Here is a 25,666-nt window from a genome sequence, read left to right as displayed (position 1 = left end):
GGCCGGCGGGAGATCGCCCTGGGGCCTTTAGCTGCGCACGCTGGTGACATGACACCCTTCCCCGCCATTCGCACCTGGGCCCCCTGCGTGCAACCCCCCCCCCCCGTGCGCAGGTGCTGGGGTGACGCGGGGGGCAAGGCAGGAGAGAGCCAGCGGAGAGGACACAGTCCCATGGTGCTTCAATCAATCCCCCGGATGCCAGTCTTGTGGCGGGGGCAGATCTGGTCAGTTCACCTGCAATTGCACAATGCACCCCCCCCCGCGCTAGCCCATCCCGATCTCCTCTTGGCGCGTCTGCCCAGCACCCTGGCAGCCCTCACAAGAGGGGGAGCGAGCTGGCACGCACATGAGTGCTCAGCTCACTGGCTTCTGTGCACTTGCCCCTGCAAGCTGGACAGTGCCTCAGTACCGGGGGATTGTGCTGTGCCCTCCCCGTGCTCTCCAAGGCCAAGGGACCAGCACGGGGCACCTGGTATTTCTCCATGCACCAGAACCTGTGCCCGCACAGACCCTTGGCACCACTCAAGCCCTGCGTAGCCCTCAGCACTCGGCACCACCCAGCCCTGTGGCTGGCCCTGGCACGGGGCAACTCCACCCTAGCTAGGCTGTGTGATCCGCCAAAGCAGCTGGGCAGTTCTCGTTAGACTCTGGGCACACTGCAGCGCTCACTGCTAGGCCAAGAGCACCCCCTCTTCCCCACGTGGTGACAGCCCCATGGATCTTGCCCGTTACACCCCCACGAGCAGCAGCTGGCTAGCCCAGGCCGCACCCAAACCTGGGCAGCATAGAGCCCAGAAAGCAGCGAAGTCAGGAAACAGCAAAGGCAGGATCACGCAGCCTCCACATGGAGCTAACGGGGGCTCTGCTCCCGCCTGAGGCCTGTTAGCCCCCGTCTGACTCCGGCAGCTCTTCCCTTTGGCCCCAGTCAGAAGGACCCTCGATAGCATCCACTACTGCCTCGTCGAGGGCACCTTTCTGCCCACTCCAATGCCACCTTCATCCCGCGCTGCACCTGCCATGTCCAGGGGCTGTGCCGCGGGGCGGGGCTGGGCAAACCCTGCGGCTGTCCCTCTTTCGTTAGCTGCTGTTAGAAGTTTCACTGGCCCTCATGTCAGTCAACAAAGTCTGTCAATTCCTCAGGCCCAGATGCTGTCACCCCCTGTCTCTCCCCACCCCACCCCCAGTCCGGCCAGGCTTCTGTGCTGTGTCCTCGCACGGGGGCCAGTGCAGGCCCCGAATCTTGTGCAGGGCCCAGCCCCCCTCGAGTACCCTGCCCGAGAACTGGGAACCCCGTGTCCCGGGACAGCTGTGAATGGCTGGGTCAGACAGACGTGCACACACAGACAGAGACTGACGCGCACTTATCGACACAGAAACACGCACACACGAACGCAGACGCTCACGCTGACAGACATGCACGAACTCGGACGCAGCCGGCCGGACGCAGCCGGCGAGACACCCACCTGCTTTGGGAGTCGTGGGGGCCCAAACTCAATGCATGGCAAGGGGTCTAAGCCCCGCTCAAATAGCCCCGAGCGCTGGGTACCAGGGCTGCAGCTCGGCGCCCGGTGGGTGGATCACCCCTGCTGGGCGAGGGGCCATACCGAGTGGGCAGGCGCCTTCCTCCCCCAGCACCCAGGAGGCCCCGGAAGGTCACGTTCCCCTCCACACCCATGTCTGCGCTCAGCCAGCAGAGCTGGGGGAGAGACGGCCAGCAGGCAGGGAGTCCTTCCCCCTTGGGGGCGGGTTCCCTTTGCCCTCTGGGACCCAGGTACCCACAGGGCACCTTCCCCTGGCTGAGGTGTCAGGTGCAGTGGTGAGGGAGGGGCATTTTCAGGGAGCCAGGGGTCTGAGCTCTGGCTCACCCAGCTTCAGGGGCAGAGCAGAGCGGGCTCAGCCCGGCACTCTCCGGTTACCCAGAATCCCTTGCCACTGGCAGCAGTGCCTGTCTCGGGACACCTGAGCACCCATCTCTGCCCGGAGGGGAAGGGGGCACAGGAGCAGGCGAGGAACCAGGAGATCCAGAGCTTCTGCCCGCCGGGCCCAGCCCACCCTCAACCGGCTGACTCCTGCACTGGGCACTGAGGGGTCAAATCCAGCCCTCCCCCATGGCTACAACATGCCTAAATGCGCACGCGTGAGCATATCCCCCCCCCCACGCACAGATACATACATGCGTGAGCACATAGGCATATGCACGGCCTGTCTCCGTGTGGGTCTGTGTCCCTCCCCGTGTGCACGGCCTGCCACCCACACCCAACCATGGCCGTGCACACGGGGAGGGACACAGACCCACACGGAGACACGTGTACAGATACGCAGTGATGTGAGCACAGCCATAATCCACACACATCAGCCTTGCATGGCCCAGCAGCCTCGGCACAGGAACACACCTGCTCCTGCTTGCCTTGCCCAGGAGCTGAGCACGCCAGGCTGCTGGTGAGATATGCTGCAGCAGGCCTGGAGGGGCCCAACCTGTCCCTGCTGGGTGCTTTGGTCACAGGCTGCCAGACGAGCGGGGCTGAGATGAGCCAGTGCCTGGCAAAGGGCACAGAGACATAGACGCAAGCCCTGGGCACAGATGGGGACTGGGAGGCACAATGCACACCAGCCCCAAGCCCTCGGCGGGGACGCTGAGCTGGGCAGGGTCGTCCCTCCCAGGGGCAGCAAACCCAGGAAGCCTGCGGTCATTCAACCTCCACCGGCGTCAGCGTCCACATCCTGGCCAGATCCCAAAGGGGCAATTCCGTTCTGCTGCTCCAAACTCACGTGCAGCTTCAGCGGGGCATGTTGGCTCCCTCACTCCTTGTCCTGGCTGCATTGATGGGAGCGATTAAACAGCTGCTGCGTGGCAGCCCAGAGGTGGCTGCATTTCAGTGGTGGGTGAGGCACTTTCCCTGTACAGTCACAAATGTCCGACAGTGGCAGTAGGGCCCCGATTCCCCTTCCTCTGGTGGGATGGGACCACGAGCTGCTGATGGGGCTGGGCCCAGTGAATTTGCTGCACTCCCTCCTGGGACAGCTTCACCCCAGACTCTGACCCTCTTCCAAGCCTGGACCCCACCTATGTCTGTCCAGCCCTGGCCTGGACCCCTCCCCCCACATTTTTAGATGTTTCCTATGGGGCGTTCTGTAGACTCACTCTTACTCTTGGGGTCACCAGTCCCACCTGCCTCCACCAGGGGCAGGCTTCCGGCACACACCCCGGCCAGCCCCATGGCCCCGCCCCCGGCCAGCCCATCCTCTCCCCATTACTGCTTCTGGTGGCTCCCCTGCTCCCTGCCATGGGACACAGCCACACCCCACCCCTCTGGCCCAGGGCTCAGGGCCTCCCAGGGAAGCCGGCGCAGTGGGGCCCAGCAGTGGGGTCTGGGCCCAGGACCCAGCAGGTCTGTGTGGAGCAGGAAATTCCCACTAGCCGGGGCTGGGATGCAGCGCTCTGCCAAGATCCAGAGGCCCCATCCTGCCCCTCTGCGCAGCGAAGTCAAACCTGGGGCTGCAGAAAGAGACCAACCAAGCATCTGGGCCAGGGATGTGCCAGCCCCATCGCACACCTCCACCCCGCCCCACCCCAACGGGCCCCATGCTGAGACCCTCCAGACTTGTGTCACTGGTGAAAAGAGCTGAGATGACAGCTCACAGGCCCTGCAGTGAGATGCCAGGGCTTTATTCCAGGTGCCTGCAGCCCCATCTTCTCCCGCCCCCCTTCACGCAGACCCATGCCCCTTCCCATGCTGCTGCCTCCTTCCCACCCAGCCCCCAGGGCTCTGTGAGGCCCCCTCTCTGCTTCCCTCTAGCGCAATAGCGAGCCTGGCGCAAGTGCCCTCCTGGAAGGCTGAGTTATGAGCCCCATGCCGCGCACCGGCCCCTTTCAGCTTCATTAGCTGCCGGTGCTCAGCCAGGCTGCCCGTCAATAAGGCCTCTCGTGATCTTGCTCATGCAGCCGTGTGCTGCGCCCCCCCGCCCCCGGCCGACGTGCTGAGCAAGCCCCGGCATGCCGGAAGCCAGCTGGCACCAGTTCAAACTAGCAGCCGGGCTCGGTGCCAGGGCATCCTGCCAATACCACCTTGCTCCTCGCTCCTTAACTCTGCATCTCCCTCACTTCCCGGCGCTGACCCAGCTCACTGGACAGGGATCAGGTGGGGACACTGCAGACTCAGCACCAAACCCAGGCCGGGGGGAAGGGCAGCAACGGGCTGCGGGTTGGGAGTGAGAGGCACCGTCCGCGCTGGGGTGGGGCAACGCTGAGATAGCAGGGGGCTGCGGGCCCGGATTGAGAGGCACCAGCAGAGTTTAGAGGGCAGGGCTGGGATAGCAGGGGGCTGCGGGTCGGGAGTTGGGGGCACCAGCAGAGCTGGCAGGGCATGGGGAGGGGCTGGAGAATGGAGCCAGCTGTCCAGTGGGATACCAGTAGTTCTCCTTTGGGGGAGCAGGTAGCAGGCTGGGGTTAGGGAGTGAGCTGGGATCGGACGTAGTCAGTTCCGTGAATTCTGGGGGTTTGCCCAGCCCAGAGTGGGCACTGGGGGTGCTGCTCCCCACCAGTGAGTGAACCAGTTCCCTGGGGCCAGTGTGGGGGGCAGGCAGGCTGCATCTCCCCAGCACAACCCCCATGATGCAGAGCAGCGTGGCTGGGGGGCTGAGCCAGGAGCCCCCTTCCCCCCCCAGTCTGCGGCAGCAGGATCCCCCTCCCCCCGGCCGTTAGTGGCACAGGAAGCCGGGGTGTCGCCGGTTTAACCACAGAGGCTCTGTGCTGATGAGCAGGCGGTGGGGGGCAGGGACAGGCGCCAGCCCCCGAGTGGGCGATAGCACCCCAGCCCACCTCCGGGAGCCTGGGATAGTGACTCCGGCTGGGCTGGGTGTGGGGTGAAAGGCCGTGGTCACCCCTGCATCCCGGGCTGCTTCTGGAAAGGGGGAGGGGCCCTTCAGTCCTCCGCCTACCCAAGGCCCCTCTCCCTTCCCCTGGAGCCCCTGCTGCTTATCGCGGAGATCGGGCCCCGTGGGCAGCCAGTGCGGCAGGCACCTGCAGCTCAGGGCCTGGTGTCGGTTATGCCGGCTGCTCCCTGCGCTGTTTCCTGGCACCTGCCCCGCTCCCCACAGCCTGCTACAGACCCACCCCCACGTTGGCCAGCGACCCAGTGAGCTGCTGGCCAAGGGGCCGGTTTGCCCAGGCCCAGCTCACACTGCAGCACAGCCTCCATGCTGGACTCCTGCCTGGGAAGCGACAGGCTACGTGCACTGCACTGACAGGGACGGCCCTCGGGTGCTGCCAGGAGGGTGCCCGGCACAGCGAGCTGGCAAAGCAGATTCCACATCCCAATGGTCACAAGTGGCATGAGTCAGACTGGCCTCAGCCCAGTCCCTGTTTGTGCACATCACACAAGCCATGGTGGGAGCTGGCAGTGTCAGGCACTGTCTGGGGCAGGGGAAGCTGGGGAAGGCGCGCAAGGCGTGGCATGGCACAGCTGTACTGGGCTCCCCTGCCCACCCCCCCTCAGTTCTCTCTAACACTTTTCAGTCCTGAGCAGTCAGGTCCCTGAGCATCATGCCCCTCCAAGCCCCGTCACGCCAAGCCCCCAGCCAGAGACACACAGGCCCCAGGAGGGCGAGAGGGCTGCAGAGAGCCCCGCCCTCCCACACACACACCTCATCGCCTCTCTAAACACTCGATTTGCAGGAACCGTCGCATTACAGTGCAGTCAGGTGCCAGTAGCACAGAGCCCACCGCTCACTCACGCTGCCAACTGCAATGACCTCTCTGCATGCCAACCGTGCCGAGAGCCAGCGTCTCCAAAGCTTTAACCCCTTCGGTGCCACCCTGCCCCGCCGGACGTGCTCATCCCCTGGGATGGTAACCAGAGATGGGGTTACCAAAAGCACCCGGCTGGGGCCAGTAAAGTCACCCTCGCCCTTCTCCTAAGGCACAGCTAACCCAACCGAGGGGCAGGGCCACACAGCCAGCCGGGCAGAAAGACATACCTGGCACATCTGGGGACACATGACCCTGGGGGCAGCCGGCACATCTGGGGACGCGGAGCCATGTGGGTGGCTGGCACTTTTGGGGATGCACAGCTGGGGGGCCACCAGGACACAGATTTATAGATTCCAAGGCCAGACGGGACCGTTGCAATCACCTCGTCTGACTTCCTGGATAACGCAGGCCAGACTCAGAGACCTGCCCCACAACAATCCCTAGGGCAGAGCTTTTAGCAAACATCCAGCCTTCATTGCAAAATTGCCCGTGATGGTGAATCTACCAGGCCCCCTTGGGGAAATTACTCCAGTAGTTAGTTATTCTCATCATTAAAAATGTCTGCCTTATTCCCAGGCTGACTGTGTCTAGCTTCAGCGTCCAGCCACTGGATGGGGTGAGACCTTCCTCTGCTAGACTGAAGAGCCAATTATCAAAGTTCCCCAGGTCGGTACTTCCAGACTGGGATTCAGTCCCCCCTGGACGTCCCATTGTTAAGCTAAATAGACTGATCTCCTTGAGTCTGTCACGACAAGGCAGCTTTTCTAACCCTTTGATCATTCTCGTGGCTCTTCTCTGACCCGTCTCAGATTTATCCACATCCCTCCTGAATTGTGGCACCAGAACTGGACACAGGATCCCAGCAGCGGTCAGACCAGGACCCGGAACAGCAGTGACATAACCTCTCTGCTCCTCCTCCAAATTCCCGTTGTGCATCCCACGATCCCATCGGCGCTTTTGGCCAGTGTTGCACCGGGAGCTCACGTTCAGCTGAATTCCATCTCCCCACCCCACCCAAATCTTCTACAGAGTTGCTGCTCCCCAGGTCAGAGCCCCCCAGCCTGGTAGCATGGCCAGCGTTCTGTTCCCAGACGTGTAGTGACATGTAGCTGTATTAAAATACCCACTGTTTGCTTGCGCCCAGGTTACCAGGTGATGCTGATCGCTCTGTACCAGTGACCTGGCCTCTGCATTATTTCCCACTTCCCCATGTTTCTGTCATCGGTAAATTCATCAGGGATGATTTTATGTTTTCTTCCAGGTCATTGATAAAGATGTTAACTAGTGTAGAGCCAAGAACTGATCCCTGCGGGACCCACTGTAACACACCCGCTCAATGGTGATTCCCCACTTGCAGGTACATTTTGAGATCTACCAGTTAGCCAGTTTTTAGTCCATTTCATGTGTGCAGGGTAATTTTATCTCATTCTAGTGTTTTAATCAAAATGTTGTGTGGTACCAAGTCAAAGGTCTTAGAGACGTCTGAGTGTGTACATGTGTGTACATGTGGGGACATGTGGCCCTGGGCAGCAGGATGCGCCTGACACATCTGGGGACACGTGGGCCCTAGGCAGCAGGACGCACCTGGCACATCTGGGGACACGTGGCCCTGGGAAGCAGGATGCACCTGGCACATCTGGGGACACGTGGCCCTGGGAAGCAGGATGCGCCTGGCACATCTGGGGACACGTGGCCCTGGGAAGCAGGATGCACCTGGCACATCTGGGGACACGTGGCCTGAGGGCGGGCAGGCACCTCGCTGCCATTGGTTCACTGGCCAAATCCCTGTGGTATGCCAGGAGGAGCAATGAGTCGAGGCTGGATGGCTGCTGCTGCTCCCTATGTCCCCACTGTCTCCCGTGCCCTGCTCCCTCCCCAGTTCACCCGTGGCGCTCTGGGCCGCCGAGCCCTTACCTTCGTGGGAGTGTGAGAACCAGATCTGGGAGGTGCCAGAGTGTGGGCCCCGGTAGGCCGGCTCCGAGGGGGACGAGGCGGGGCCCGTGGGATGCGTGGGGGCGGCCGAGCCCAGGCTGCTGGTGAGGAAGCTGCCCATGAAGGACGAGGCGGGCGTGTTCCCCATCAATCCACTCCCTGCTGTAAACACAACAAAGGACCATCAGCTCCGCCGGGGCCAGGGTCTTCTGCGTGGGCACCCACACAGCAGCACCCGGGCACCCACGTGCTCTGACCCATTCACGCTCCCCCAGAAAATGAGTGCCCACATGCCCGGGCATGCACACACCCACTCACACCCACGTCTGTTGGGAGGTTCACCCTCGGCTCCATGAAGTCCCTGAGGGCCACCCCCACCAAGGAGGCCATGTGGAGCCGCAGGGCCATCGGGGAAACGCAAGGAAATCTGCCCCTTCCGATTTGCACTCTGAGCCCGGGGCGAGGGCTCATCTCTCACGCGGAGGCATTTGGGTGTGTGCACCAGCTGGCAGAGGCGTGCAGGGCACATGAGCGTTTCCACGTACATGTCTGCGGGCACTTGTGGGGCCGCATTCACCTGCCGGTTCTGGCACGTGCACATGGCTAGGGCTGTCCATCTCGGTGGTTCTAAGGAGCCGACAGTGCCTCTCTGTGTGCCCGCCCATGGCAGAGGGCACCCCGCTGCTCATGCTGATCGGGGGGGAGCAGGCAGCTCCGTCTCCCCTCAGCAGGACCACGGAGCTGTTGGGCAGGGAGCCCCTGCTGGTCTCCCCCCGTCTCCCCCAGGCAACCCCAACGGGACTCCCTCCACGGTGCCCCGCCCAGCCCAGCTCCCCTCCCCCAGCCCAGGAGCCACACACGCGTGTCGTCACGGAGGCCGGCAGGGCTGTCCAGGGAGCGATGCGCCCTTCACTCAGTACAACCCCCCCACCTCGCTCCCCAGGCAGCTGCCAAAGGGTGTGGGGGCCCAGCCGCCTGGCCACGCACAGGGAACGTCCCTGAGGCTCCCAGCTCCGGGCCCTGCTCACGCTGCCACGGGCTCCGAAGGGCAGGTGCCACTGGGGCAGCAGGACAGCTCGGCACCCCCCTTCATGCCTGTGCATGTCGGGCAACAGGTGCTGCAGTCAGTGGCCTCGAGGAGCAGCCCAGCGCCGGCGCTTCCAGGGGCTGGGCCCAGCACCGAAGGTGGAGAGGCTGCGTAGGCGGGCGTCAGCCGGGGCGCGAGCGTGCGTGGGCCGCGGGGCAGCCTGTGTGCACAGGAGTGCAGCCCCATCCAGGCCCTCCTGCGTCCGGCTCTGGATTAGGAGCTGGCAGCACCCCAGGGCAGAGCAGGTGTCCAGCCCCACCGGCCCCCAGCCTGTGAGACACCAGGTATGGTTGGGGTGGGGCAGGGAGCAGGCTCAGCGCCCCTCCAAGCCCTGCCACACCCACCCAACAGCAGGCAGTTGTCTTCTGTACCACACACAGCCCCCACACCTCAGGGCCTGGCCAGGGGCTGGCAGCCCCAACCCCCCAGCAGGGACAACACACCCCATGCCAGGTGCTCACCCGGACCAGCAACGGGGGCAGGGGGCTAGGTCCAACACTCCCCAGCCTGCAGGCCCCCGGAGGGGCGGGAGAGCAGCGGTGCTGGGGAGCGGCTGGGGCTGGGGAGGTGCAGGCTGGAGGAGGAGACGAGCGTGGAAGACCGGCCTGTGAGATCATGTTGGAAACATCGCAGCCGGTAACCAAGGGCCGGGCAGGCTGGCCCCGGTCCTCTCCCCGCCCCAGCACATGTGTTTGCAGCCGGGGGTGCGGCTGAGGAGCGGGTCATTCCCTGATGGGAAGCCCGGCGGGGCCTGGCCAGACGCCCACACGGGGAGGAAGTGAGCTCTGCTCTCTAAGCCAGCCCACGCTCCGGAGCTAATCCCCAGGATGCCTCGGGGATGAGTGTCGGGATGTGGTTACGCTCGCCCCAGCCTTCCCGCTCGCAGAGCCAGGGGCTGGGGCTGGGCACCGCAGAGCAGGCGGGGCGAGGCCGCGCCCAGCAGCTGTGCTGGGGGCGGGCGCCCGGGCCACTGCTCAGTGCGCGTCTCCGGGGCAGCCGAGCAGCCAGCGGGGCCGGGATGCCAGGGCCCAGCTCCAAGGAGGAGAAGGATTTTCCAGGCTGCAGCTCTGAGAACAGGGAGCCTGGGCCCTCCCACAGGCAGCGATGGGGGATTCCCAGAGGAGCAGGGGGCCCTGGGAACAAGTGGAGGCCAGACCCCAAGCGAGGGAGCTGGGAGCCCAGGACCCCAGAGCCTGCACTGGCAACCATGGGGCAGGTGATGGCCTCAAGGCAGGACCCACGCCCCCACCTGCTCCCCAGAGCAGCATTCAGCCCCCACAGGCGATGGGGGGCTCGACCCGCTTTGCCAAGGAGCGCCCACCCACAGCTGCAATGAGGCAGGGATAGACTGGCTGTAGGCTCCCCTGCGCCTACAGCCAGCCCAGCTCTGTCCCAGCCCCCAGGGCGGGGGGCCAAACCTGCCGCGAACCCTGGAAGCCACCCCCCAGCCTGGCAGGGGCCATATATGTGGGCGCAGAAGGGGCTGGCGCTGCCGAGTCCTCGGCACTCACCAGCCCCAGCGACCTCACCAGGCAGCTGCCCCCTATGGCTCAACAGCACGGCCGCTCCCAGCTCAGCCCTCTGTCCCCAGCTGGCAGGGCCCGGCTCAGCTCCCAGTTCTCCAGCCCCCCCAGCCCACGGTGCCAGCTTGGAGCATTTGGGCACCCCCTCAGGATTTCCCCCCTCCTGGGAATCTCCCTCCTCCCCTGCCCCCCACATCCAGGCCCCCCCAGCTAGGCCTATAGCCCTCAGACCCGACCTGCATCCCCCAGTGCTGGGCCTGCTCACTTCTCTGTTAGCCAGGGCTCCGGCCCGTAGGCCGTGGCTTCACACAGGGGTTGGCTGGGCCGGGGAAGCAGCCAGCAGGGGTGGGGTGTTTCCAGACTCCCAGCCTTTTACAATTAAATGTCACTGGCTCCTGATTTTCACCCGAACCGTCCCGGAGTGGCTGGCGGCCCCCTGGCTCTGGCTGGGACCCCGCCACGCCCGCCAAACCATTTCCTAGTCTCCTGCCATCACAGAGCCAGACAATGACTTTCCCTGCTCCATTTGGGGTCGGAGATTCTGGCGTTCGCTCCCCCTTCCCAGCCCCACGCTCTGTGCCAGCAAAGGAAGAGAAGCGTTGCGGGCCAAGAGCACCCCATGCCAGCTCACCGTGGGAGGGGGAGGCCAAGGGGCTAGGATGGGTGGGCTGGAAGCCAAGAAGTGGAAGTGGAGGAGACAGACCATGGGAGAGGAGATCTCAGCTAATGAAAAGATGGAGCTCGGCTGATGCTCCCAGCCCTGGGTCTCTGCCTCACCCTCCATTTCACTCCCCACCCCTTCCCAGCTCCAACATGCTCTTGTTCTGCAAACATCTTCCCATGTCACCCCATCTGCCCCTCGGCCTATCCCCAGCAAAGCCCCACCACGGCTCTTCATGGCTCAAGACAGAGGACAGTTCTAATGGACACATTGGCAGGACGTGGGGTCAGTCTCTCCCATCCTCGGCCCCCCAGCTCTCCCCGCAAACAGCTGCACCCCCAGCACTCATTGAGCCCTGGCAAACCACCCCCGAACACACGCTGCCCGCAGGCGCTCCCCGCCCCCCCCCCGAGTGCTAGGCAAGCCCCCATGAGCCCACCATACCCTGGCAAGCCCAGCCTGGTTAGAAGCACTCTGAACTTGATTTAAATCAGATGCGATGAGGCAAAGTGTTTCCATGCATCCGTGGCTCCAGCCAGGAGCCAGGCCGCATTATAGGGCCCGGGCAAGCAGACAGCTCAGGAGAAGCAGCAAGGGGCTGGATTCCAAACCCAGGAATCACTGAGTCACCGAGAGGGGAGGGGGAGTGCTCTGCGCTCGGGGTAGAGGTGCCAGCCTGGCCCCCCAGAACCGGATGTGCCCCCTCTCTAGAGCAGGTGCCAGGCAGGCAGGGCCACCCCCACCCTGTCGTGTACCACTTCAGCCTGGGGTGCCCTGCCCCATGGAGCTCACACTGGAGGGGGGAGGGGCACCATGACCTGGGGTGATAGGAGAGGGGGGTGCAGCATCCCAGGGTGGGAGCAGAGGGGGGAGCAGGGTCCTGGGGGGGAGATGAGAGAGGGGTGCAGCATCCTGGGGTGGGTGGAGAGGGGGTGCAGTGTCCTAGATTGGGGGATGAAGGGGGGCATGATATCCCAGGCAGGAGGAGAGGAGGGGCATGGTGTCCTGGGGTGGGAGCAGAGGGGGGTGAGAGGAGAGGGGGTCATGACGTCCTGGGGGGGATGAGAGAAGGGCGCAGCATCCTGGGGGGCAGGGTGAGAGGGGGGCGCGGCATCCCGTGGTGGGGATGAGAGGGGTGTGTGGCATCCTGGGGGTGTGAGGGGGGGCACGGCATCCCGGGGTGGAGTGAGAGGAAGTGGCATCCCGGGGTGGGGGAGAGGGGGCTGTGGCATCCCAGGGCAGGAGCAGAGAGGGGCCGACGCATCAAGCTGATGCCCTGAGCCGCGGCCCGGGGCGAACAAGGGTTCTCTAACGGAGTAACCTGATCGGCTGAGCCAGGTTCAGAGTCTAACTTTCCCCCCAGTCTAGCTCCTCAGTGTGTGGGTGGGGGGGGATTTACCCCGGCTCCCCCCAGGGAGCATCGGGGCCGGGCAGCGGGAGGAGCTGGGCAGGGGGCCAGAGCTGCCATGTGCTGGGCAGGGCCGGCCGAGGTTCCAGGCCCAGCTTGCTCTGGAAGCTGGGAAGCAGGCGGCAAAGCGACCCAGGCTCTGCGCTGGCTGGCTCGGGGCTCCCTGAGAACAGGGCCCCCCCGGCCGCTCTCACACTCCCCCCCACGTTTCCGACCAGCTGACTCACAGGCCGCTGGCACCAGCTCTGCTCCCCAGGCTCCGGGTCTGGCTGCCGAGCCGCGCGGCCAGGCCTGCGCCAGGTTCCCACCCCCCTCCTTTCACACACTCCCGAGCAACCCCCCCGCTCCCGCCCGCCCCGCCAGAGCTCTGCTCCCACAGCCCTGCCAAGGGCTGAGGAGACGCACCCACCTTTCCCCCATTCCCAGCCCCGGCCCCGCTCTGCAGAGCAACACTATCAACCCATCAAAGAAACCAGAACCGTCAGAGAGAGCCCCCGGGCGGGGAGAGGGAGGTCCAGGCCGGAGAGAGCCCCAGGCACGGCCCCGGGCAGGGAGAGGGAGCCCCCGGTGCGGCCCCGGGCGAGGAGAGGGAGCCCCAGGCGAGGAGAGGGAGCCCCAGGCCGGAGAGAGCCCCAGGCACGGCCCCGGGCGGGGAGAGGGAGCCCCGGGTGGGGAGAGGGAGCCCCCAGTGCGGCCCCGGGCGAGGAGAGGGAGCCCCAGGCGAGGAGAGGGAGCCCCAGGCCGGAGAGAGCCCCAGGCACGGCCCCGGGAGGGGAGAGGGAGCTCCAGGCACGGCCCCAGGCGGGAGAGGGAGCCCCGGGCGGGGAGAGGGAGCCCCAGGCCGGAGAGAGCCCCAGGCACGGCCCCGGGCGGGAAGAAGGGGCCCCGGGCTAGGAGAGGGAGCCCCTGGCAGGGAGAGGGAGCCCCGGGCGCGGAGAGGGAGCTCCTGGCAGGGAGAGAGCCCCAGGTGAGAGGGAGCCCCCGGCGCGGCCCCGGGCGAGGAGAGGGAGCCCCTGACGGGGAGAGGGAGCCCCAGGCCGGAGAGAGCCCCAGGCACGGCCCCGGGAGGTGAGAGGGAGCCCCCGGCGCGGCCCCGGGCGAGGAGAGGGAGCCCCGGGCGGGGAGAGGGAGCCCCAGGCCGGAGAGAGCCCCAGGCACGGCCCCGGGAGGGGAGAGGGAGCTCCAGGCACGGCCCCAGGCGGGAGAGGGAGCCCCGGGCTAGGAGAGGGAGCCCCCGGCGCGGCCCCGGGCGAGGAGAGGGAGCCCCTGGCGGGGAGAGGGAGCCCCGGGCGCGGAGAGGGAGCTCCTGGCAGGGAGAGAGCCCCAGGTGAGAGGGAGCCCCCGGCGCGGCCCCGGGCGGGAAGAGGGAGCCCCTGGCGCGGTCCAGAGAAACGAGTTCTGCTGAGCTGCCAAAGCGGCACTTTCCTGGTGCCTGCTGTATTCGGGGCGTGCTGCGCGCTTACAGATGGGCCAGGCCAGCAGCAGGAGTGGGCAGAGCACAGGACAGACAGACAGAGAGCGGGGGAATGGACGGACCAACCTCAATGTACAACCAAATCCTGGGAAGGTCAAACCCCACAGAGCAGCAGGAAACAAACATTTCCACCTTAAATACTTTCCCCAGCTCAAAGGTGATGGTAAAAAAAAATCCACCTTAAATCTCCTGTCCACACTCAGAGCCCCAGGAGAACCGAGAGGGGGGTAGCGGGGGGCCGTGCTGCTCCCATCTCGCCAGGCCAGCGGGGCACAGGGCAGCAGCCGGGCAGGGGGCGAGGCTGTCACAGCCCCCTACCCCTTCACACTGCTGGCTGATGAGTTCCCATCCCAGCACCGGATTGCAGCTGGCCGGGGTATCCTCTCCAGAACTCCTGGATCCTTAGGGGAAAGCCCCAGAACAGCGGGGAGGATGTGTCCTTCCCACGGCCGGGGCCTGGCTCCAGCTCTCCCACCCAGCCTGCAGCCAGTTCTCACTGGCTGCTGGATCCACACCACAGCTACGCTGGCCCTTGGGGGCTTCTGCAGGGCAGGGGCAGGGACGGGGGGGGGCACCTGCAGCCTGGAGCAGGGGGAGGGCCACACCCCCGCATGGCTACTGACTGCACAGGGCTGGCCAGTGAGTCCTCCCACCACCAGCATGTCCGGGGGCTGCTGGGCAAGTACTGGGCCTGCTCCGGGGGGAACGGGGGGCTGACAGGCTGGGGGACCCATGCGCTCATGGAAACAGCACTCACCAGAGCCAAAGCATCTTCCCTGCTACCTCCCCAGCTCTGCCGGAGCCCCTCAATCCCGACCCGCAGCCCCCTGCTAGCCCAGCCCTGGGCTCCCCCCCCCCACTCCAGCTCTGCCAGAGCCCCTCAATCCCAACCCACAGCCCCCATTCTCTGTTGCACCAAAGTCACCAGGGATGAGTTGGTTTTTTTGATGTGGAGAATGGGGGCTAAAACGAGTCATTTTCCCTTGAGAGAAGAGGCTGGATTTGAATTCAGAGCAGCTCCCAACCCTGCACGCACCGGCTCCCATGAGTTGGCCTTAATCCAGCACAGCTCAAGAGAGGCTTCCCCGTGACGAGATCCCCCAGCTCCCTGCCTGCCCCCAAACCCACTCCCTGCCCCTGGAATGGAGAAGGTCTCCCCCAGGGGCTGGAGGGAGTCCACAAGGCGGGCTGAGCAGCACCCAGTGCCCACATAACAGCCCCTTTTATCCACCCCTGTGACACCAGCAATATGGAGGAGCACCCCCCCCCAGCCAGCTGATCGCCAGCCCTCCTGCTCAGTCCGTGTCCGTCTGTTCCAAGCCTGCCTGCTGCAGAGACACATGGACAGAGATGGAGAGCCACAGGGGCGGGGCTGCTCCCCAAGCCCCATTCCCCCACTCCCAGGCTGTTGCTCTCACTGCCAGGCTCCGGGTATCAGCTACTGGGGGGTCCTGGTACCTGCGAGGGGCGCTGAGACCAGCCAGAGCATGGCCCAGAGGACGAGAGAGACTCGAGGGAGGAGCACCCACTCTGCCCAGCTCAGGCCCTTCTCCCTAAGGGAGAAGGCCCAGGGAGCCCAGCAGACCAAAGCCCCTAGCCAGGGCCGGATCACACGAAGTTCGGCCAACAGGCCTCCAGACCCCTGCTGGGGGCCCCATCCGCCCGGCGGCCTCACCCTAGGCAGGGCGGTGACTGAGGAGCCTAGTGGTTGGGACTGAGACCCCAGCAGAGGCTTGGATGTCTCCCCAGATGGGCCTCAGGCTCCCCCCAGCTCCTCCCCGCCCATCAGGCCCTGATGGCGCCATTCCCACCCCGTCAGGTGCCTGAGCCAGCCAATGTGCCCAGACGAGGGCAAGCCGGGGCAGATCCAGGCCATTTGCAGGTGCGTTATCCAGGAGCCGCTCAGGGCTGGCTGCTCCCAGCGCTGGGCGGGGTAGGGGACCCGCTGCCTGTCTCAGCAGCAACCCACCAGGTCTGTCCTCCCCTTGGAGAGTGCCTGGCCCCAGCCTGGCTGCAAGGCAGCACCCCACAGTCTGGGGTCACTCTATACCCCCCGGGAGCTGCTGCCCGCATGCTCTGACCCTGGGTGAGACCCGCCAGGAGCCCTCTCCTCCCACATCACTGCCATCCCATACGCAGTCACAGCTGGGCCCAGCCCCCGGCAGCGAGGGTGAGTAGCGGGAAGGCTGTGTGGATGGATGGGGAAGCAGCCCCCTGCAGACGGGCATGCCCGGGGCTGGTGATGGCTGCAGAGGGGCAAGCTGTTCCCATGTCCGCTGCGTGACTATTCCAGCCCATCTCAGCTGGAAGCAGGGAGCCAGGTAGTGCAGGGCACCCCCCATGGGCACTGACCCTCCCTTCCTGCACACCACCCAGCGAGCCAGGCCCAGGCCGAGCCGACCCCCCGCCCCGTAGCTCCTCTCCCTGGCAGGGAAAGTGCTTGGGAATGAGGCAGCTGGCCGAGAGCCCTGGGAGAGCCCTGCAACCCCATGTGCTTTCCATTAGCGTACTATGGGGCCAACTGGGGTGGGGCTCTCTCCTCCTACCACCCGAGAGCAGGGCTTGCTCTGGTGGGGTCCCAAAGCATCGGGGGAGGGCTAGGCTGCCCCAGCCTCTCGCCTGCCAGTCCCTCCCCAGCTGAGATCCACAAGAAGCACTTGGCCTTGCCCCCAAACTGGCAGGTGCCACCCACTGAACCGGCCCAGCCCCTCACCCTAGTCACCCACCCCCAAACCCACCATTCCACAGAAGGTGGGTCAGGTGCTCAGAGGGGTGGAGAGCAGGAGGGAACCACCAGCAACCCAGAGGGGTGTCACGGAGTCCCTGGGCGATGCTCTGGAACTGCTCCCCATGAAGCCAGGCAGGACTCTGGGGAAGTCTCCTTTCTGGGAGCAGCCGGTCTGCGGGACACACAGCTCACCCGGCTTCCACCTTCCTGGGTCTGACCTCGGAGCATTCAGCCTCCTCTGCCCCTCCGTGCGCTTCCCACAGCCAGTCCGCCCAGGCGGGGTCCTGGGGAAGCCAGAGGGTCCTGCCCCCCAACTCCGCAGTCAGACGTGACTCTCAGCCAGCCAGTAAAACAGAAGGTTTATTAAACGACAGGAACATGGTCTAACACAGAGCTTGTAGGTGCAGAGAACCGGACCCCTCAGCTGGGTCCATTTAAGGGGGCACTTCACTCCATGTCCAAGCCAGCCCCAAACTGAAACTCCCTCCAGCCCCTCCTCCTCTGGGCTTTGTCCCTTTCCCCGGCCAGGAGGTCACCGGATTCCTTTGTTCTCCAACCCTTTAGCTCTCACCTTGCAGGGGGGAAGGGCCCAGGCCATCAGTTGCCAGGAAACAGGGTGTCGGTCATTCTCTGTGTCCAGACCCCTGCACACCCCTGCCCTCCAGGGCTCTGCAATGATCATATACGCTTACCCCACCACCTAGATACTTAAGAACTGCACAGAGGAAACTGAGGCACCCCCACACTATTCAGAGGAAACATTAAGAACAGTCCCACTTCATCACAAGGGGAGACCCAGGAGGGTGGGACCCACCAGGGTTAGGCACCAGGGGCAGGGGTTTGCGCCTTCCAAGGCAGTGAGTTCCTGGCGTGGACATGGGAGAGAGTGTCCAGAGCTAGGGCTGAGCCTGGTTTCAGGGTAAAGCAGGGTTTGGGGTGGAGGCTGACAGCTCGCAACTCCCCACGTAATAACCTCGCAACTCCCAGTTTGAGAACCCCTGGCCTAGAGCATCCTGCAGCACCAGGGACACTAGCAAACCCTACAAGGTCTTACAAGAGGCTGGGGGCCCCAATCAGACCCGGGGCACAGCTGCCCACCCCAACCATCCCCTGATGGGCAGTAACCAGCCACCCCTTTGGGTCAAGCTGGGCCCCTTGGTGGACGGGCAAAGCTGGCTCAAGAGAGGACCTCAGTCCATGGCCTGTGCAACACTCGGCCTGTCTGTTCAGGCTGCCAGCAGGCCCCAATTCAGGCCCTCTCCTCACACAGGGCTGGGGCTGTGCATCCCATCCCCCCATCTCAGTCACAGCCTCCACTCTCTGCATTGTCTGTTGCACCCCTCCATGCACAGGCCCCCCACCATCGCTCGCCTGCTTGGGGCTCCTCCCCGACTGGGGCCTGGCCAGGCTGGGCCATGGGACTGGATGCCGAGGTCCCTGGAACAGCTGCTGCTCCCTGACCGGAAGTATAAAACAGGACAGCCAGCCCCAAGTGCTCTCCTCCCAGGAGAACCGGGCCCGGGCTTGGGGTCACTGGGTGAGTCACACCAGGGTCCCCAGGCTGCAGCCAAGCTGGGAGCTTCCCTGTGTGGCACTCTGGGCTCCTGTCTGTGCAGGGTTTTCTCTTTATCCCAGCCCAGGCTGCAGCTAATGCCCCCCGCCCCCCCACGGCACGGCCCAGTCTCCCCCAGCCCTGCTGGGGTCCTGGCTACGCGGGCCCAAAGGGAGACGCAGCAGCAGGCAGAACCTGCTCCCACCCCCAAGCCTGGCCGACCGCTCTGAGCCACTTGGCTTGGGCACTCGCCATGGCAGAGCCACAGCAGAACTGGAGCAGAACCACCTGGAGCCCAAGCCAAGCCAGCATGAGGCAAACCCAAATCCCCTGGGACTGACAGAGCAGCCCACGCACCCTCCCTGTCGCCACACACAGCACAAGCAGAGCAGGCCACAGCCATGCTCCCTGCTCACGGGGCATTCCTGGGGCACGAGGCAGCACGGACGGCCTCCTGTGTCTCCGGAGATTCACGCTCAGGCCTGCAAACCTACCTGAGTCCTCCCCGTGAGACTCCTCCCGGGATGCTGGGGCACTGGGTCATTTACCAAAGGGGCCAGAGGTGGCCGGTGCCGCCCCTTCTGGGCCCAGAACTCTGACTGGGGGCACGCACTAGCCAAGAGCATCCTGCCCAGCCACTCGCACTGTCGCTTGTCCAGGAGCCACAGGCTTCGTTTCCAGGAGACAGATCAGCGGGAGGACGCGTATCTGGGCAAGGGGGCCTGGTGCTGCATGCCACTCTGCAGCCCTGAGGGTAGCTCTGTCATGGGGGGGGACCGAGCTTGGGGGCATTTCTGACTCACATGCCTGGGGGCTCGGATCACCAGCCTAATTTATCCACAAGTCACTGACCAGGGTCACACCCTCTCCCCCTCCAGAACTAGCCCCAGATCCCAGACACTCACACGCAGAGCTGCATTATAATGATTTATTGCAGTGCCATCTCCAGACCCCCACTGCACCAGGCACTGCAGAAGCAGAGAGCCCCCGGTGAGTTCACCATCGAACCAGGCAGACAAAGGGTGGGAGAGGAAACCAAGGGACTGAGCAGGGGAGTGACTTGTCCATGGTCACCCAGCAGCTCAGTGGCAGGGCTGGGAATGGAACCAGGAGCTGCTCCTCTATGGCGGCCCCCTGCCAGCAGAGAAAACCGCCATGCAGCTGGACTCAGGGGACTGGGCTGCAATGATGGCTTTAGTCCAAGTTTGCACTTGTCCTGGGCTGGCTGTGCACACGTTCTCACACGCACACACACACGTTCTCACACGCACACACACACGTTCTCACACGCAGATGTGTACACACGCACATACACACACGTTCTCACACGCACGCAAACTGACTTCGCAACTTTTTAGAGGAAACACATGAAACTCTGGGCTAAGGGAAGGGTTAAAACAAAACCTTGGAAAACAAGTTTAGCCTCATTCTCCTCACCTGCAAAGAACGAGGGGGAAGGGCAGGGAGGCTGGGAAGCCCTGGGGGAGGCTTGGGGGCTTTTCACATACCCTTGTGAAGCGAGCCCGGCGGGTCTCAGCACAGTCCCCTGAGGGGGGGATTGGTGAACCCTAAACACAACTGACCAGTGCAGCTGAGCCTGGCACTGAGAAATGGAACAGCATGAAGGGACACGGGCAGCGCTGGGGCTACGGGTCGGGAGTGAGGGGCACTGGCAGGGCTGGGTGTGTGGGGAGCCCGGGGCTACGGGTCGGGAGTGAGGGGCACCGGCAGGGCTGGGTTTGTGGGGAGCCCGGGGCTACGGGTCGGGAGTGAGGGGCACCGGCAGGGCTGGGTATGTGGGGAGCCCGGGGCTACGGGTCGGGAGTGAGGGACACCGGCAGGGCTGGGTGTGTGGGGAGCCCGGGGCTACGGGTCAGGAGTGAGGGGCACCGGCAGAGCTGGGTGTGTGGGGAGCCCGGGGCTACGGGTCGGGAGTGAGGGGCACCGGCAGGGCTGGGTGTGTGGGGAGCCCGGGGCTACGGGTCGGGAGTGAGGGGCACCGGCAGGGCTGGGTGTGTGGGGAGCCCGGGGCTACGGGTCGGGAGTGAGGGGCACCGGCAGGGCTGGGTGTGTGGGGAGCCCGGGGCTACGGGTCGGGAGTGAGGGGCACCGGCAGGGCTGGGTTTGTGGGGAGCCCGGGGCTACGGGTCGGGAGTGAGGGGCACCGGCAGGGCTGGGTATGTGGGGAGCCCGGGGCTACGGGTCGGGAGTGAGGGACACCGGCAGGGCTGGGTGTGTGGGGAGCCCGGGGCTACGGGTCAGGAGTGAGGGGCACCGGCAGAGCTGGGTGTGTGGGGAGCCCGGGGCTACGGGTCGGGAGTGAGGGGCACCGGCAGGGCTGGGTGTGTGGGGAGCCCGGGGCTACGGGTCGGGAGTGAGGGGCACCGGCAGGGCTGGGTGTGTGGGGAGCCCGGGGCTACGGGTCGGGAGTGAGGGGCACCGGCAGGGCTGGGTGTGTGGGGAGCCCGGGGCTACGGGTCGGGAGTGAGGGGCACCGGCAGGGCTGGGTGTGTGGGGAGCCCGGGGCTACGGGTCGGGAGTGAGGGGCACCGGCAGGGCTGGGTGTGTGGGGAGCCCGGGGCTACGGGTCGGGAGTGAGGGGCACAGGCAAGGCTGTGGCCTGGGGAAGCTTGCACCATGCCTTCCTGCATCGTATCTCCTCCCTTTTGAGAGCACCGAATTCTCACACTCACACCAATGCGCTGGGCGGATGGAAAGTTTCGCTCGTCCATTCAGCTGGGCTGGGGCTGCGGGTCAGGGCTCGGCATCTCCTCAAAACCCCCTCGCTGGGGAGGCCTCGCCCTGGCCGCAGACCCCAGGGGCCACATGGGAAATATGGAGGCAACATCTGTTTTGCGACTAAGCAGGTTTCTGGCCAGTGGCTGAGAGCCGCCAAGTTCCAGCGGAGCAATAGGAGCCAAACCAGCGCTGCCAGGAAAGGGAGGGGACACCTCCGAAATAACCTTCCTCTCCGGGCAGAGCCCGCCCCTGGGCTCGTAAATAACAACACCGGCTCCCCACTTCATCCCACACGACCCGCCTCTCTCCCGTCCCCCCTCCCAGTGCAGGTCAGACAAGGGGCAGCTCCAGCCTCACTGACCCCCCCTCGGCAGCTTTTGCCCCTCCCTCCCTGAGAGCAGCGTCCTGAGTGGACCCAGGGAGCAGACACCGGATGAGGCCAGCAAGCCTGTGGGGAGGCATTCACAGTGCAGAGCGGCCAGGGGAGCAGCCTCCTGCCCCCTTGCTCGGGTGGCTGGTGGGGGAAGAGTCATGGGAGCGGGCCAGCCCCCCAGGCGGGAGACAAGCAGTGCCAGGCTCTCCCCAGTGCCCACCACCCCGGGGGCCCCTCCCAGTTAGGGCCTCCCCAGAAATCTCTGTTGGTGGGAGCCGTGTTTCACTCCCTTCTACAGGCAGGGCAGGCTGGGAGCTGGCTGGGCACCAGGTGCCCAGACCCACAGGCCTCACTAGCCTCCTGGACAGCTGGCAAGGCCCCAGCCCCTCCTCCACGCAGGCTCCTTCGCTGCCCCGGGGTCTCAGCTCGCACCAGGGCAGAGGCTGGTAGCACCAGCTGACTCCCATGAGAAACGCAGGGATTTGGGAGGCCGTGTCCCCCATCCTGCATTGGGGTGGAAGAGTGGATGAGTTTCTTACTGATACAGCTTAGCACAGCCTTTCGCAAACAGCTCATTCACCTGCAGGCTCCTGAGAGGAGCTGCCATCCCTAACTCCCTGCGACAGGAAAGGGAAACCGAGGCAAAGGGTAAGGAAGGGACTTGCCTAAGGAGGCCCCACCACACAGTGGCAGAGCCAGGATTAGGCCTCGGGAATTTCTGGCTCCCAGTCCTGCGTGCGGCCTGCTGGCTGACGCCTCCCTGCCGGGGACTATCTGGCTGGGTCGCTGCCCTAGAGAAATGCCAGAGCGTGACTCAAACCCCAGCAGAGAAGCCGGGGGAGCAGCCAGTCTGGGGGTGAGTTACTCATTCGTCTGTTGCAGGTTTAGAACATTCTGAGCAGGGATGGGGTCCCCAGAGCCAACAGGGAGCAACCTGTGTCTCTCCTGCGCTGCCCGCTGGAAGGCTTTGGGTAACGCCAGCCTGTCCGATGCTAGCCAGTGCTCTCAGGCACTGGACAAATCTGCCTCCCCAATGCGCCCCCCCCCCAGGAGTCTAATGCCCCAATCCTGCCCTTCAGTGCTGCGTGCACCCGCTTCCCCCTGGGATCGCTGTATGCTGGGCATACCAACGTGCTTGGGGGGATACTGACAGGTCTGTGTGCACACACGTAGATACAAACATACTGACGTGACACTTACGTGCCCGTGTGAGCACACGTGCGGATACACGCAAGACACGATGTGCGTGAGAGCATAAGAACAGGCACTGCCATAACACTGACGCGTGTGTGAACGCCCATTCACATGAACATGCACTGTCCTGGTGCTAATGTGTGGGAAGATGCACGTGTGAACACATGCTAACGTTAGGCCAACAGGCATGTGCATATGAACACATGTTGACACGAGACTGATTATTCCCGCATTCCTTCTCCCCACCAGGCCCTGTCTCCTTGGCTGATGCCTCCAGGCTCTGGATTCCCCTACAGGAGACGTTTCCTCGCTAGCACCCACAGCTGACCCACAACCCCAGCCAGAAGGCAGCGGGAGGGACTTTTTTAAAAAGGAGAGAGCAAGGCACAAACACAAAAGAAAAGAGCCTTAATCTGGCCTGAATGACAGGTAATTATCTGTAATGGACTAGAAACACTCCTTGGGTCTGTGTACACTGGCCAAATGCCTGCGCTAGATTTCGCCGGGTACATTTCAGAATTCCTCCCAGCCACATCAAGAGCCTTGAAGACAAGGCCCAGCAAGCTGCCCAGCGGGTTCCCCTCCTCCCGCAGCAAATCCCTCCCCCCGGGGAATGCACTCCCGTTCGCCCCCAAAGGCGCTCACCCTGGGGAGCTGGGCTGGCCCCTGCCAGCCCCTGTCCTCCTGGAGAGCATCTGCCCACGACCCTTTTGTCCTGCCCCTTCCCCACGGGGACAGGGCGGGACCCAGCTGGAGCCCGGAGGCAGGGGGTAGCTTGGCCATGAGACCATCCCCTCCCCAGCACAGCAGGGGATTCGGAGCCACGTGCTGCCTGGTACCAGCCATGGCGCAAGCCCTGAGCCTTGACCCTGCTCTCCCCACCTTCCTCCCATCCTGTCCCTCCTTGCCACCCACCCCCTGCCCCAGCAACACCTCCCCCCGTGCCCACAGGCACGATCCCCTGGGGCCCAACGGTCCCCCACTGACTCTAGTGCCCTGTCTGCCCCCAGCCAGAGCAACTGCCCAGCCCCACTAGGCCAAGCACCCCCCCCCCCCCCGGAGGCTGGGGAGGGAACGTTGCACAACCTCTTCCGCCGGGGCCGGCTGCTGGCCGGGTTCTTCCCAGATTGACTCAGCTCCCTGCTGCGGGAGCAGGGCGGCACCAGCTCTGAGCTGAAGCGTTGGCCAGCTGGAGAAAGGTTCCATAGGGGGAGGGGGCTGACTCCTCTTGGCCGGGCAGGAGGGGGCCGGGCCGGGGCAGGCAGCCCCCAGGAGCTCCCCACAGCCTCGCCATCCTCCTTCAGGCCCCCCTGGAGAACTGCCGTGTGCCATCACACCCACAGACCCCACTGCCACAGGGTGGCTGCTGGCAAGCGAGAGCCACCGCCCGTAACACTGCCAGCTCTCTCCTACTGTCCGCTTGGGCTCCCTCATCTGGCCCCAGCTTGCCTCCTGCCCTATATGTAGCGTGTCAGCTCGCTGGGGCAGGGACCGACTCTGCTCTGGGTTTGTCCAGCGCCTGGCACAGCGGGGTCCTGCTCTGTGCCTGGGGCTCCTGGCACTATGCGAACACAGATGCTAGCTCTGGGGGGTGAAGAAGGGACCTACAGAACAGGCAGCCCAGCCCGCGTGGGCCCCACTGTCCACTGTGCAGGGGCCCGGCTACGGGGCAAAGATGGAGTCCAGTTGTTCTGCACCCGTCCCCTGCTCTCCAACACACCCCTGGTTTTCATACCCCCCAGCTGGACCGGGCAAAGCGGGACAGCTGGGCAGGCGGGTCAGGAAGCAAGGAAGGAGTTAAATGAGAGACAAGGAATCTCTCTTATTGGCCCAATTTCTGCTGGTGAGAGAGACAAGCTCTCCAAGCCCTGGCGAAGCTGGAAAGCGAGTCCCTCTCTCACCAACAGCAATGGGTCCAACAAAAGTATGATCTCCCCACACTTTGTCTCTCTCCTACCCTGGGACCAGCCCGCCTGCACCAACGCTGCGTACAGCACCAGAGAGTTAAATGCTCACGCTCTGGTTCCAGCCAATCAGCGCCTGGGGCCGTTCACACCTCCCCGAGCCCTGGCGTCAGGCTCTCTGCAGACACAGGCAGCCATGTTGCTTGCGTTCACACTTTGGGGCTTTTCAGGGCTCTCTTCGCCCTGGGAAGGCTGCAAATATTTTTTAGACTGAAATTCGGCAGCATCTGGAAGCTCTCAGGGCCCCGGCCCTCCTGGCTCCATGTCGAGAAGCAGTGTGTCAGAGACACCTGGCCTGGGGGGTCCCGGCTTTACACACTTCCTCAGGCTTTTAAAGGGGAAATAACTGACAGACCTGGGCTGGCGTGGCTCTGCACAGGGATGCAGTAGGACCTGCATGGAGGGGGCCCTTTAGAACCAGGTCAAGGCCCTGGAGTGCACCGTCCTGCCCTGCCCAGCCCAGGATGATGGGTGGGACGATCCCCGCTCTCTCCTTGCCCAGGCCCAGAGCTGGGGGACAAGCCGAGGGGCACAGACGTTATTCCTGCAGGAGACTCCAGCTGCAGCGGGGTCCTTCCTCCGGCTGCAGCCCCAGCAGAGCCGCTCCACACTGCTCAAACGCAGGATTTCGCACTGATCCGAGCCAGGAGCTGACCCACATGTAAGAAGCACAGGGAATCTGGAGACAGTGGAGGGAAGGGGGAGGATGAAACAGGACTTTTCCATGTGACTCCCACTATTCTCTTGAAATCTGCCAGTGCGATCCCTCACCTGCCCCTGCAACCTGATATACGTTATTTCTAGGGTGCCAATCACCAGAGTCTTTACAGCGCCACCCTCACACGCATGCTACTGATCCTGACGTCCCAGCGGCAGGAGACAGAGGGAGACTGTGACAGGCTAGCTGCGAGCCAGGAGCACCTGGGGGCCACCTCTCCCCTTGTCGGATACATGTTTATTTCATTCTTTCACTGCAGGATATCCAGGTCACTGAGTTCTAATCTCGGCTCTAACACTCACTCCCTCAGTGGACCTCAGTGAGTCACTTCCCTGCTCTGTGCCTCAGTTTCCCCATCTTTCAGGGATAATACAGCTCATTTCCCACACAAGCAGCTGGCGCACCCAGTGTTACTCTAAAGAGAAGACGCTCTCACAGGCTGCGCAGCGAACAGAACAAATATTTGAGGTTCAGTTTGCTGTTAAAATGCTATAATCTGGAGATATGTTGTCACCAATAAAACACTGGTAGATTACATTGGAAATAGGGAAAAACAAACAAAGA

General features: G+C 64.2%; 1 protein-coding gene across 5 annotated transcripts in view; it reads right to left on the bottom strand.

Moving 5' to 3' along the window:
- The window catches only part of BAHCC1 (BAH domain and coiled-coil containing 1), an 88,766-nt gene that overhangs the window by 32,329 nt on the left and 30,771 nt on the right, over positions 1-25,666 (bottom strand). For 4 of the 5 annotated variants that reach the window (XM_084648357.1, XM_084648359.1, XM_084648356.1 and 1 more), the window contains exon 3: positions 7,664-7,843. In XM_084648357.1, the coding sequence (XP_084504483.1) occupies positions 7,664-7,843 (180 nt within the window). The remainder of the gene's footprint in view (positions 1-7,663; positions 7,844-25,666) is intronic. The other variant, XM_084648358.1, reaches the window with a different exon arrangement.

This window comes from Lepidochelys olivacea (genome assembly GCF_965140295.1).
Source record: "Lepidochelys olivacea isolate rLepOli2 genome assembly, chromosome: 14".
NCBI classification, from domain to species: Eukaryota; Metazoa; Chordata; order Testudines; family Cheloniidae; genus Lepidochelys; species Lepidochelys olivacea.
The sequence above is the reverse complement of the archived record's forward strand: the minus strand, read 5'-3'. Positions and strand labels throughout refer to the sequence as shown.